This window comes from Dermacentor variabilis, chromosome 10, assembly GCF_050947875.1.
Source record: "Dermacentor variabilis isolate Ectoservices chromosome 10, ASM5094787v1, whole genome shotgun sequence".
Lineage (NCBI taxonomy): Eukaryota > Metazoa > Arthropoda > Arachnida > Ixodida > Ixodidae > Dermacentor > Dermacentor variabilis.
This window is the reverse complement of record NC_134577.1, coordinates 125,944,814-125,958,208: the sequence shown is the minus strand read 5'-3', so window position 1 is coordinate 125,958,208 and position 13,395 is coordinate 125,944,814. Positions and strand designations below refer to the sequence as shown.

At 43.7% G+C, this 13,395-nt stretch overlaps 1 protein-coding gene across 5 annotated transcripts; it reads right to left on the bottom strand.

Annotated features, from left to right (window-relative positions):
- Nucleotides 1-4,499: 4,499 nt before the first annotated feature.
- On the bottom strand, nt 4,500-11,759 carry LOC142560951 (uncharacterized). Of its 5 annotated transcripts, none has more exons than XR_012823487.1 (4): nt 11,431-11,759; nt 10,998-11,269; nt 10,154-10,277; nt 4,500-4,660 (listed from the first exon to the last, which is right to left on the bottom strand). XR_012823487.1 is itself a non-coding variant. In XM_075673383.1 (3 exons), exons 1-2 carry the CDS (start codon nt 11,513-11,515, stop codon nt 11,046-11,048), a joined length of 309 nt encoding a protein of 102 aa, XP_075529498.1. In that variant the 5' UTR covers nt 11,516-11,759; the 3' UTR covers nt 4,500-4,660; nt 10,998-11,045. The 5 variants fall into 5 exon arrangements, 1 of the variants encoding a protein (XP_075529498.1); XR_012823488.1 differs by having other exon boundaries at nt 10,154-10,241; XR_012823485.1 differs by having other exon boundaries at nt 10,154-11,269.
- Nucleotides 11,760-13,395: the final 1,636 nt, after the last annotated feature.

Sequence of the window (13,395 nt, the reverse complement as noted above, 5' to 3'; positions counted from 1 at the left end):
AGGTGCCCAGCATAACCAATATAATCCTGACAAAAGTTTATGGGAGGCTATGCTTGTAGTATATGATGTCTAACAATGCTGCAAGGCAGTGCAAATGCCATAGACATGCATGCATCTTTGTGACATGCACTGCTGTGTCTTAACACCTTCAAAACAGTTTCACAAACTTTTTTTTAGCAATACCCGACTCAACGTTGCTAAATTTTCTAAAAGCCATACTTCTACGTACATATACCACTGCTCACAATGCTTTTGTCACCAGTTGCAAAATGATGCATTCAGCTGCAAGTCGTCGTTGCATACCATAACGCCATATGAGACCTTTCATTTGCATTTAAAGCAGATGGTATATAAATAAGAAACAAGTGCAGAGATCATGTATCTCTTTGCATAGTATGTAATGATTCAGGAAAGCTTTGCTTATAGTGTATTGCAACAAAGGCAATGGATTTGCTGCAATTTAGCACCTAATAGACCAATCTCACCATTCCTAGCACGCAGATGCATGCTTTTTTCCTGCCATGTTACTTGTAGTTCTTAGGAGAATTTGGAACACGGTGGGAAGGCACTGCGTAATAGTTATAGAGTTTGCATATTCACCAACATGAGTTTTGTGGAAGCAGTGGTGGTGGTCAGAGTGCATATTCAGCGACTACACTTCTGGCCAAGTTGAGGGGCTGGAGACGTGAAAGTTCATTATCTCAATGTGAATGGCATGTGTTTCAAAGCTTGCATCTGTTAACATGCACCAGCTATGTGAAGCAGATTCTTTTCTGTTTGCGGCAGAAAATACTCAAGGAAGTATATAAAGGAAGAAAAAGAAGTTGCTCTCCAATGACGTTTTGCATTAATATCCAAGCTTGACAATCCCAAATTACGACACCTTGCATATAAATGGTGGTGGTCATGTGTTTACATTTCAGCAGTGACTCGACCAAAGATATAATCTGCATGCATGTTTAAATATAAGGACATGCATTGAAATTTACTTAATGATGTTTATTTGCTTGAAGAAAATGCTTTTGCAATGGTTAATATCACATACACTATGAGGAACTTGGAAGCAGTAAGCTTTGAATGGAATAAGGAAAGCAGAAACTTCAAACGAGATGGATAGAGAGACAGACACAGGACTCTCTTTCTGTCCCGTTTGAAGTTTGCACTTTCCGCTATTAGACTGATAATGAACCAACTAGCCCAGCAAAGGATTTTCTTAAATGGTAAGCTTTATGGCTTATATGACTTGCTGTTTTCAAGCACTCTAATAGTTGTACGAAGCAACAAAGTTGGGTTGCACGATTTTTGTTACAAGGTGCTTGTTGGCACGTTTTCTTGATTCATTAAAGGACCTTAAAGATGAGCAATAATGCTTAAAAGTGACCAGTTGAATGCAAGGTTGTGAAGCGTTGGTTATGCTTTCTATTGCATTTTTCTTTTCCTGCAGAAAGTATAGAAATGCTTGGGTGAACTGTTTTTTTTCTTGAATATATGAGCGTGAGGTTAATTCTTTGTTGAGCCCGAGTGGTTACAATTTGCTTATGTCACAAGACGCATTCACTAATACGCAACTGTAGCCCTGCAGTTAAAGTGCTGTCTATCAACAATGCCAGGAGTTCAAGAAAGCAATGTTATCTAACCATCTAAATGAATGGGTAGATTTTTGATGGTCAGGGATGTGGCTAGGACTATTGTATAGCAGATGAGCGCAGGTATACAGACCGAGCAATGCATGTTTGTTCTTGTTTACAATGGCCAAGCCTGGCCGTGTGAGCAGCACTTCATACTGAATGCTCATTTGTCCGTTATATTTATCTGGTATTGCTGCATGTCTTCAAAGCCTCTCTTACTTCTAAGACTTCACTGCACATGACTGATCCTTTCATTTGTTCACATCTTTGTGCCTTTCACAGCATCGTCGTGTCCATTGTGGGGAAAATGCACGATTGCCACGTTCCATTTGCCTAAGTTTTACAAGCTGCACTAGCAGCCACAGCAGTTTTTCACGAAATCAAACCAACAAAAAAATTTTACTTGCTTTTCTGTCAGGCTAATTTGCTATAGTCCTTAAACATGTGTTCCTGTGGCAAGCTGTTGTCTTTTTGAAAGAAATAAAGACTTAGAGAATTTTGTTCCTTTGCATTTCATTGCAGCATACAGGGACGCAACAGTTTATTCCTTTACTATAATGTCACAATGCTTCAACGAAAAAAACTGTTGCCTATGATCAAAAAGACTCGGTGGATTACACATTTTATATGCTCTCTGTTCGCAACTCAGCTGTAGTGCAATTACCAGCATGCACCACAGCTGTGGTGGTGTAGAAAAAAATGAGACCAGTCTACTTTGCCTTTTATAATTTCAGGAAGGGCATTCCATCTGTCTCACCCCATTTCTTTTTATTAATAAATTATGTCGAGTAGGTTTTGCAAATGAACCATCTTTTTCCAGGGGTACATTATGTGACTGCTTGTATTATAGGATTATTTTTCTTCAAGCTTTAACAGGGACCAAGTTGCAAAGGTAGCATATATTATATATAATATTGCCAGCCCCAGTGATAGCAGTTCAGTAGCATCCGCACTTAGATGAAAGGTAAAACTAGTAAATTAAATAAGTGGTTGGAAAATACAGCACCTGATAAAATATCTGGCTAAATGCGAGGTGTGCACCTGTGCTTTTGTCCACACATCCAAATCACATAAGGTACACTATTGGACATGCTTCACTGTGGAGCTGCTAACCAACAAGACACGAGCGTGATTGACCATGTATGAACAAAGTAGGGTAGTTCTGATCCAATTCTCATATGTAAAAGACAAATCAAGTAACAAGGAAGTTCCTTATATAGTTAAATATCGTGAACATGGTTCAGAACAGTAGATGTGTGGTAGGACTAATGAGGGCTAACCAACAGCAAACCAAACAAAACATAAAGTACAAAACTGGAATGTAGAGTGCAAGTTGCACAGACGTACACTATGAACTGCAACAACTGCTGCAAGGTATAGGTTGTGCAAAAGAAAAGGAGATACCTGAGGCTTGTGCTCAAGTTGAAGGGGTCAGGAATGCCGATCCACCAGCTACACGATCATCCAGCTTGGCAACAACCAGCAGAGCCAGCAAGTGAAAGGGCAAAAGTATGCAGAAGCATGCTTTTCTCTAAATCAGATTACTGTTTAATTGATGTCAAAAGCATGACTTTAATTGTGCACAGCAGTAGTGATCAGGCTAGGCTAGCGTGCAGTTGGCACGCATGTTTCAAACATGCCAGAGTGCATCGCAAACCAAATTTCGCCATGCAGTCTGGCATGTTGCCATGCATGAGCAACACACCTGAGAACTTTCTTCGACATTTCACTTGTTTAGCTTCTTCCTCAATTTCTTAAAACATCGATGACTACTGTGGCACATATATCAACACAGTGGCATAGCCAAAATTTTTTTTATAGGGAGAGCAGGTGGACGGGCTGCACCAACATGACTGCGGACGGAAAGGGGGCTGGGCAGATCCCATATAGATAGAAATTTTGTATGTGTGTGTGTGTGTGTGCACGGGGGGGGGGGGGGAGTGAGGGCTTGTGCCCAGTTTGTTACCCACTGGCTTCGCCACTGCTTCCAGATAGTCCATGAAGACTTTGCCCCAAAATGTGGACATATCAGATAAATTGCACAAACCTGGATTCTGTATTTCTTTAGCCGAGGGGAACAAATGCCTTTTCTTATGGGATTGTACAAAAATACTGAAGCGGCCTGTATGAACTTGAGGCAGCCTTCTTTTTACTATATGAAAAAACAGACTACAAAGCCAGAGAAAGCACAGGGGAAATTGTGTTTCATTGAAATGTAGAAATAAAGGAAATGAAAGTGGATGAAAAGGTGGGAGCTGAACCACATTATACGTACTGTGCTATACCAGTTAAGCTGTCATGAGGGCCCTCCCTTGTTCACTTTCTTAGGTATTTGTGTACACATACAAAAAGAGCACTAGTAGTGCTAGCCAGGACCACTCATAGCCAACAACAGCACATGTGGAATATCCCTTTTTAAGAACAGGAGTCACATAGTAAATCAGCTTTGCAGCAAGCAACTGGTCAAAGGTATTTTCTTTGGCTGCCTTGATGCCATGAGGGAGCATTTAAGGGCTTGTTGTCCAGTTGCCTAATCCTGAAGTCATACAATTTGACATCATCAGTTAGAGATGTTCCACATCCCCTGACATGGCCGAGAGAAGCAGTGCTGGCCAACCCTCCCAGGACTACCCCTTACACATACACAGATAGCCAAGTAAATGGGAGGACGACCACATCAGTAGCTTAATTGGCAATGCACGGCATGCTTAATGCACAGTATGGGGGTTCGGCTCCCACCTTCAGCAAGTTGTCTTTCTATCAACTTTCACTTCCTCTTTACTTATTATTTCTACATTATGATTTCCCCTACATATTGTCCAGCTTCACTGTCTGCTTCCTTCACAACATAGTAAATAACAGAAAATTGGGTCCATCAATTTCCTTTATTCTTTGTGCCTCGTTCTCTACTGCTGCTGATAGTTTACAAAATCTCCTTCACAATCTGTCCTTGTGTGAAGAGAAATTCAATCACCGGACAACACCCTGTTTGAGAAAAGTCCAAAGTGATCGACAACTTCTTCGGTTTGGTGCTGAAAAAGATTTGAGAAAAAATACTCAGTAGTCATCCAAAACATATTTTTACACAATGCCTTAAAAAGTTTTTATTAGACAAGAGGATCATGCTAAGGGATAAAACTTATCAGAATTTTGTTATACAGATCAAGAGATTACTTTAACTGTGAGGTTTTGACATGTAACTTCACTGTGGTTTACATCGTAGGTTCTAGTTTATTTTGACCACCGGAGATTCCTTAAAGTGCGCCCAAAGCTCAAATGCAAGTGTTTTTACGTTTCACCCCCATCAAACTGTGGCTGTTAGAGCCGGGAATCAAACCACTGAGCTTGTGCTCAGCAGGGCACTATAGACACTGAGCTGCTGCAACGGATACCAAGGGATGACTGAAACAAGGCTTGCGAAATTCCACAAGGTGAAGAAAGACTCACGGGATGAAAAATTGGCATTTTCTTGATTGGCATGAGCCTAGAAACTTACACATTTGCGTACACCCACCTACCAGTATAGTGTCTTTACATTTCACATCTACGTAGTGCAGGTTCTACAATGACAAATTCCTGATTCGAGCTCAAGAATAGCGCGAAAATAAAATCCAAGAGAAGGACAGGACACAAAGCTTGATTCCTACAATGAATCTACGTCGTATTTCCATACAAGTTGCGAAGAATGTTCGTGCAAGCATGGTGCCTCAGATAACAGCGTAAGAAACAACAATGCTAGTATACATATCAGTTTAGGAAACAAGCTGCACCGCATTCTGGCTTCAAGACAAACTTAATTTGAGAGCAAGATTGAGCCTGAGTAGAACACGTTCCTATATATTGGTTTTCATAGTTTAGATTAGGGTTTCTCAACATGTGCATTTTGAAGTGTTGCGAGCAGGCGCAGAATGTAGATGCTGTAGCCTTCTTTGGGCTTTCTAGCAGGTTCTCAAGCAAGTCGTGATTCACAATCGAGCCGAGAAATCCGTGATTAGGGAAACCGTACAGTAGACGAAGAGTAGAGGTAAACGCTGCATTGAGTGCCATAAAAATTTGCGACAGCTCACTTACTCGCACATTATGCAAAGCCCCACGAAAGATGGAAAAAAAAAAGGAAAAGTCTTCACAATCAACATACTCAAGTAAGCGACAGCAACAAGCGTTTAGAAATATTTTAAACCTTTCTGTCATAAGAGAAGAAAGCGCCGCCACGCTGAAGACACTCACGAGCTCCATTTACAACAAATTCAGCAAACAAGAGCAACAGCACTGAAAAACTGAACAGTAAGCTGCACAAAACCACGTTATGAACCATAACAGGCACTGCAAGGTATAAGGAAATGAGTTGCTTTAGGCGTGGGCCCAAGTGTCGCTCATGATCGCAAGCTCAGGCACATTTCGGTTGTCCCAGCACAACTAACTAGCATATTTTGCTACACAATACAGTAAGGAACCATAAATTTATGTTTTAACTAAGATCAAAAGTGGAAGCAGCGCGCGCAAACTGTAGCAAAATTGTTAACTGGAACACGCCATACTTGTTTAAACGTCACAATCACGTGGTCAAAAATGTGACATCACTTCCGTGCATGGCAGTAGCGTTTTGGTATGGCATTTCGCCTCTACTACGCGTGTCACCAGTCACCGCCTTTCTTTAAAAACCCATATGGGTCTCAAGAATTTTCCTTTTCGTGTACCCTCCTTGATCTTGCGGGTTTCTACAGAACTGATTTGCCAATAATTTGGGTTAGGAGCAGGCAAATAGTCAACGACCCTGACTTTGACAGCCTCGATGCCTTGGGTTAGCAAACAAGAGTTTATTGGCTACTAGCCTGCTTCTAAGGTTACATGCAATTAAAATAATTTACATTTACTAACACATGCAGGATCGTCCTAACACCGTATGCTTCCATGAACTCATGCACTGCCCAAGATCATAACACACGAAAAGCACAGTTCACGTTAGCAGGCCTTGCAAAGCATGCCAAGATGCACACCTTGAAATTTATTTGAATTGTTTGAGTGCTCCCTAATATGGTCATTTCATGGGACATTAAAGGAAAATACAAAGCAGACTACTAAGTAGTAGTGGACTATAGTACTATTTGCAAGCGTGCTAAATTCTTACGCCTCAAGTTTCTGTTCCACCTCCTTAATGGGGGCTACAAATTACACAGTGGTGCATATGTATCTTTCTCTGAACAGCGAAACACTAGAACTAAACACCTTAAACATTTAATTGAATACAGGTTCCACACAGACACATTCAGGTATTTTTTCTTTCCTCAGACAATCAGTGAATAGAATTCATTGCCTAGTGATATAATTTGTTCACCTGACGATTTCCTTCCTATGCTGGAAAAATAGGTCTGAGTACGCATCTTAACTTATAAGTATCGCCTACAGACACTGCAATATGTTTGTAATTGGTTTGGTGTACTTTTTTTGTTGTTTGCCTTATGCTTCTGCATTTTTGTTCATTAACCTTTAAGGGCTGACTCAGAAAGGTCACACCCTCTTATTGTATTGCTCAACTACATCTTCTCGTAAACTACAATATTAACAAGTGTATAAGTTTGCCATTCATATTTTGATGCAATGTATTTTCCCATGTCCTGCAACAGCCTCGAAATGGAGGCTAGCAGTATGTATGAAATAAATAAATAGATGCGGCCTATTAAAGTAGCATTCCATAAACCTCACAGTGCTTGTTTCGTGCCAACAAGACTTAGTTTACGAGGAAATTGCGTCTGAAGGGTCCGCATACCTAGAGAGGAATTGAAATCACCTGCTCCTGAGCAGGGAGTGGCGACGTTGCATACGCCACGACTGCCCTTTGCTTTCATCGGTGAGTAAAACAGCGCCCTACAGATGGTGCTACAGTTTTCTACGAAAAATGCGTACGTGCGGCCATGGAGCAACCGACCCAAGACAGAACATTGGATTCACCACTGTAGCTGCTCTTGGTCAAGTGGCATGGACTGTTCAGACATACCACGACATCACATGAACATAAAATTCTCTGCGACTTGAAGTTTGTGCAAGTTTCGCGAGCCAGAAAAGCCAGCTCAGCACTACATAATAACTACTGAAACACAAAAGCGTGGGCGATGCTTTCAAGGGTAACCTCAATAGGTTCTTTTTTCTAAAAATCAATAGAACTAGACAAGAAGCATTTTCTTTCATGTTATAATGCAATGCAGCAATATTTTTATTACTAGTAGATGAGTTCCAGTGACAGAATTTTAATGAGGAGTGCCTTCATCATCTGGCTAGTACTTGAATGTCTAAGGGAGTGTCTAATTGTATCCTGCATTTACTTCAGTTTCTCAATTACAAAAGCTCTATTCGCAGTAATATTATTACAATATCATCGAGCAATGCTCAAAAGACGGGCCGCCACGAGAACGAAGATGACGTCGCAGCTCTTAGTGCGAGCGAGGGTCGGCCTGGCTGCCTGGCTCCAGTGTAAATAACCTGTAAATAGCCCCTTTCGTCTGTCTTTTCACACGTAACATTCTGGTGGAGGTGCGGGGTACTTCAGAAGCCGCCGCCTTCTCTCGTCTCGTCACTCTTCTAACCTCACCACCCATTCTCGCCCACTTCGACCCTGATGCCCCTACAGAATTGCGTACAGATGCCAGCGGTCATGGAGTAGGTACCGTCTTAGCCCAGCGTCAGCGTGGACAGGATCGCGTTATTACTTATGCGAGCCACCTCCTAGCACAATCGGAGCACAACTATTCCATTACGGAATGAGAATGCCTTGCTGTCGTCTGGGCAGTTGCGAATATCTGTCCTTACCTTTACAGTCGCCCTTTTTCCGTAGTCACTGACCATCATGCTCTCTGCTAGCTTTCATCACTAAAAGACCCTACAGGCCAGCTTGGTCGATGGGCTTTGAGGCTACAAGAATTTTCATATTCCATGGTGTACAAGTCTGGCCGCCTGCACCAAGACGCTGACTGCTTGTCGCGTTACCTGTTGACAACTTTGACTCCTCCAATATTGCCAGTGCTTTTTGTGTATTCTCTGTATCACAGCTGCTTCATTTCGCCGACGAGCAACATCATGACGGCTACATCAGAGCACTCATAGACCATTTTGAACATTCTCCAGCCGATGCTGCTCTACGCCTCTTCGTCCTCTGTAACCTTCATCTGGACGGCTCTGAGTTTCTACTTGTAATACCTAAACACCTCCGCTCCACTGTTCTAGAAGAGCTTCACGACGCACCAACGGCAGCACACCTTGCCGTATCGCGAACCTATGACCGTGTACGTCGCCGTATTTTTTGGACGGGCCTTGCCCGTTCCGTACGATGTTGTGTCCCCACTTGTGAACTTTGCCAACGACGTAATAAGCCTTCCCAGCTCCCCACCGGTTACCTGCAGCCGCTCGACATCCCTACCAAGACCTTCCATCGTGTCGGCTTAGACCTTCTCAGCCCATTTCCGGAATCTACATCAGGCAACAAGTGGGCTGCAGTCGCAGCGTACTGCAAAACAGTGCAGTTTGCGGCTTTGAAGCTGGTCGGGGCACAGCATGGCATTGGCGTGTTCAATAAGAGCATCAACCTTTTAAAAGGCGGGAGCTGACGCATACGCTTTCCATTCCGCGTTGTGGTACTTGTTAAGTCGTCAGTCCTCACATCACTGGCAACTGCGCTTTCCATGCTCATATGTTGACATTTCTCATGGAATTGTCATTCTTCTGCCTGTCCGTGTAGAGGTTAAGATGTCCTCTTTGCCACATTAGGGCGAGAAAATTGTTTAATAAATCAAGATTAAAATAAAATACATGTTTTCTTTAGATTGTTGCTCTGGGTGATCTAGTGCCTCACTTGAAACAATTTTTGTGTTTCCATCGCTATGAATGTTCGCACTCATGCAAAAAAAAAAGACCCATTCTGTCACGCCAAAAATGTGTGCAACAGTGTACAACATTTATCGACGTGAAAGCAAATAATTTTGCTAGTGGCTCTCATACCACGAGACAAGGGTGTATGAAAAATCATGCCAACCATTTTGCATTGTGCTGTGGGTTGGTCTATGAGATACCTCTCGGCTGTGGCAAGTTCTATGTAGACCAAACGGCCCAATGCCTAAATGACTATTTGAGGGAGCATTCAAACAATTTAAATAAACCGGATGGTGCAGCGCACATTGCAAGGCCTGCTCATGTGAGCCGTGCTTTCCAACATTGTGATCCTGGGCAGAAGTAGCAACAAAACAGCACATGAATTCGCGAAGGAATATTTTATCAGAGAGATGGTGCACATGTCAGTAGCACTTCAATTGCCTTAATTCCCCAGAAGTGCACTTGTTTAATGCCGATTTGTAGCATTACTAGACAAACTAGCACTGTCACAACATTCGCCTCTTGCATGTGCACAAAATTTGTACCCTATCTTCCATCCTTTGAATCATTAAGTCAGTTGGTAGTTCGCACTTTCATGCGTCCTTCTTCTATAAATATCTTTTTGCGCACAAAAAAAAAAAAAATGCGTCGCAGATTTCACCAACTTGCCCAAGACGAAGTCCTAGTCAGTTTCAAAAATTTCCTTCAGAGATTTTCTTGTTGTGATGAGAATTTCTGTCAATGCATGGCACTCTGTTCGAACAAAGGGACAGGTGGTTGACAACTTCACTGAAGATGGGAGAAAAGAAAGGTTATAGAGGCAAAGATTGTCACATTATCACCCAGATATGTTCCCTAACGCAATGCCTAAAGAGTTTTTTTTTTGTTGGACAAAAGGATCAGGGTAAAGCTCAAGACCTATGAGCATTCTATTGCACAGACAAAAGGATTAACCAAACAAGCCCTGTGAAGTGCAGCAAGGTCAAGGAAGATTCATACAATGGAAACGGCATTTGCTTGAGAGCGGCATGCATGGACCTGCAAGCCCACACTGGTCATATTAGCATGCATTTCACATGTATAACAAAATGCAGGTTCCTGCAATGAAGCTACGTCATGTCTACAAACAAGTTGCGAGGAACATTTGCGCAAACCTGGTACCTCGCACAGCGCCATCATAAGAAGCAATACTAAATAGCAGCTTAGCAAACTAGCTGGAAGAAATTTAAGAAAATTTCTCGGTCTTCAAGACAGCCAAACTTTACAACAAAATTGAACCAAAGTAGAGCTATGAGTGGCTGGGCCACCTTTTGCAATATTTGTCTTCATAGTTTACATTCAGGTTGCTCAACATGTGCCTTTTGAACTGTAACGAGCAGGTGCACAAGCAAGTCGCGATTCGCTAGCCACCAAAATCCGAGGTAAACAGGGAAACAGCATGAAGATGCAAGACAAGAAACAGTAGAGGTAAATGCGACATTGCCGTAAAAAAATTGCAACAGCACTTACTCGGGCAATATATGCAACAGCAATCCTACGAAGGATGAAGAAGAAACTTTAATAGAGAATGGTCCGGCAGTTTTTGTCAGGTGGCGGCTCGAAGTCCTTGAACTCGAGCGGCACCTTCGGCTTGCGGGATGGCCCAGAGCTGCGGTCTGCCAACTCTGAACTTTTGAGAGTCGTCTCCCAGCGGTGGCAACGCCGATGGAGAAGGTCCCCGGCGGCCCTCGAAGCCGGGGCGGCGCCGGGAAGAAGCGAGCTCGAGGCTTCCCGCACTCTGGCTGCAGCGACAAGAGTTTAGAACGCGTTTAAACGTTTTTACCATAAGAGAAAAAAGTTCTGCCATACTGAAAGCCAACATGTGCCCCATTCACAACAGCAAATTCAACAAACAAGAGCACTGAAAAACGTAACAGGAGCTACATAAGACCACACTACCAACCATAAACGCGCTGCAAGGCATAAGGAAACGAGCTGCTCCAGCGTTGCGTCCAAGTGTCGCTCGTGAACGCAAGTTCGAACACCATCCGATTCTTCCAGCGCAACTAGAACAACATTCTAGCACACAATACAGTAAGAAACCGTAAAATTGTGTCTTAGCTAAGCTGAAAAGCTGAAGCAGCTCCAGCAGCGCGCGCAAAACTATAAACCGGAACACGTCATACTTGTTTAAACAACGTCATCATAACTCTGACGTCACTTCCGTGCGTGGCAGCAGCGTTTTAGTATGGCATTTCGCTACTACCACGTGCGTGTCAGCAGCTTACGCCTTTTTTTTTTGCTATGTCGAGTGCACAAAAAACGATCACATGACAAAGCCGGCTTGGCATTGGTAGATGGCCATGTTTGTCAAAAGATTTTTTTATTTGTTTTTTGTCGCTACCGCCCTCCCGCCCTGAGTATCTTCCTGTATTTATTCCACTGACAAGGAAATAAAACGATAGTTGCAAGAGCGCTCTGTGGTATGTGCTTCCATTCTGTGTGTCTCATCAAAATTTTGTGCAATCGAACCTCTAAGAAAGGATTCGGGCCAACTGCGGCAAGTAAAAACTACCACACCTTATTCGTTCTTCTTTAACAGGATGACCATGAGCATAGTGAATAAAAGCCGATCAGAAGCAATGTTAAAAATATATATATGTACACGCTTCTCTACTCACGCTTCAAACATTACATTTTTTTCTCTCTTTTGTGTAAGACTTGCTTAGCTCGTGTACATTCTTCAGAAATGTATTGTGCCATAAAATTCAGCCGTGCAAATTTCTCTTCCATAAGCTCTTCATATCACGTATGTTGTTGTCCACTTGTTAAAACCAGGGCTTAGTTGTTTTTTTCACTGAATTTATGTGTTAGAGCACCAGGCTGAGTGCTCTGCACTATTTTTTTCACTACGTTTATGTATTACATAGAGTGACCCGCTGAGTATTGTGCAACATCGTGGTCTGGGCGGAGAGTTCAGCATTGTCAGTGTTACGTTTCGCCTCCCAGGTGCGGTATAGCCGCCGTGGATGCAACGGACACCGGGGCTTCGTTCACAGCGGCGGACATTTTGGCCAGTTCAGCGCCGTCCCAACGCCTCTTGCTGAGCGCGTCCAGGCATGTTTCAATGCCACGTGTCTTCGTGTGTGTGCGTGTGTGTGTGTGCAGGTTGGTGCCCACGCTTGTCAAAGCGCGGCCGCCGGGGAGAGGAACTCCCCAACTGTGAAGCGAGGTGGTCTGACCGGCGCCGGCCCGGCGGATACGTCACTTCTTGTCACAACGTGTCCGTACGCCACCGTCACGTGCGCCTCTATCGAGGCGTTCCTTCTTGCCCTCGACTCCGAGAGTATAAAAGCAGCTGCCCCCGGACGCCAAGAGAGAAGCTTCGATTTCTTAAGTCGAGTAACGTGGTCTCCCGTTTCTCCACTTCGGTCGACCTGCCCGGCCGCTGTTTTGCGATGCTAGAATAAACAAGTTGCTCTGCTAGCAGTCGACTCATCCTTTGCCAGGACCTTCGGATGCTTCCAGCTGTGCCCCAGGCCGCCAGGCCAACGCTACCCTTGGGGCTTGCGACCCATCTGCAACAACTGTTTGCCAGCGGTGAGATCGCGACAACGGAGGCCAGCAGGGAAGATATGCGGTCGACTGTATGCTGAGCAGCACAACGGCCATCCCGGAGCAGTGCAATGAGCCCTGTGTGATGACTGGTTGCCTGCAGCGGAACGACTGCGCTGAATTCTTGGCTGCGAGGTTTGGTGAGTGCGGCACTTTCTTCTTCTGAGTTTTGCCAGCCTTTTGTTAGTGTCAGAAACACAGCTGGTAATTGTGGTTGTCGTTGCTGCCGGGTTAGTTTGCGGCAAGACAATAGTAGGCAGTAGAGAAAGCAGCATTCAGAGCAGCCATGGATTGGAAGTCGTTGCGCAAACCG

Coding starts and splice junctions, on each gene's coding strand:
- LOC142560951 (XM_075673383.1), bottom strand. CDS start 11,515: ATGGTGTTCGAACTTGCGTTCACGAGCGACACTTGGACGCAACGCTGG. Junction 11,270..11,430: donor TGCCTTGCAGCGCGTTTATG/GTTGGTAGTGTG, acceptor TTGTCGCTGCAG/CCAGAGTGCGGGAAGCCTCG.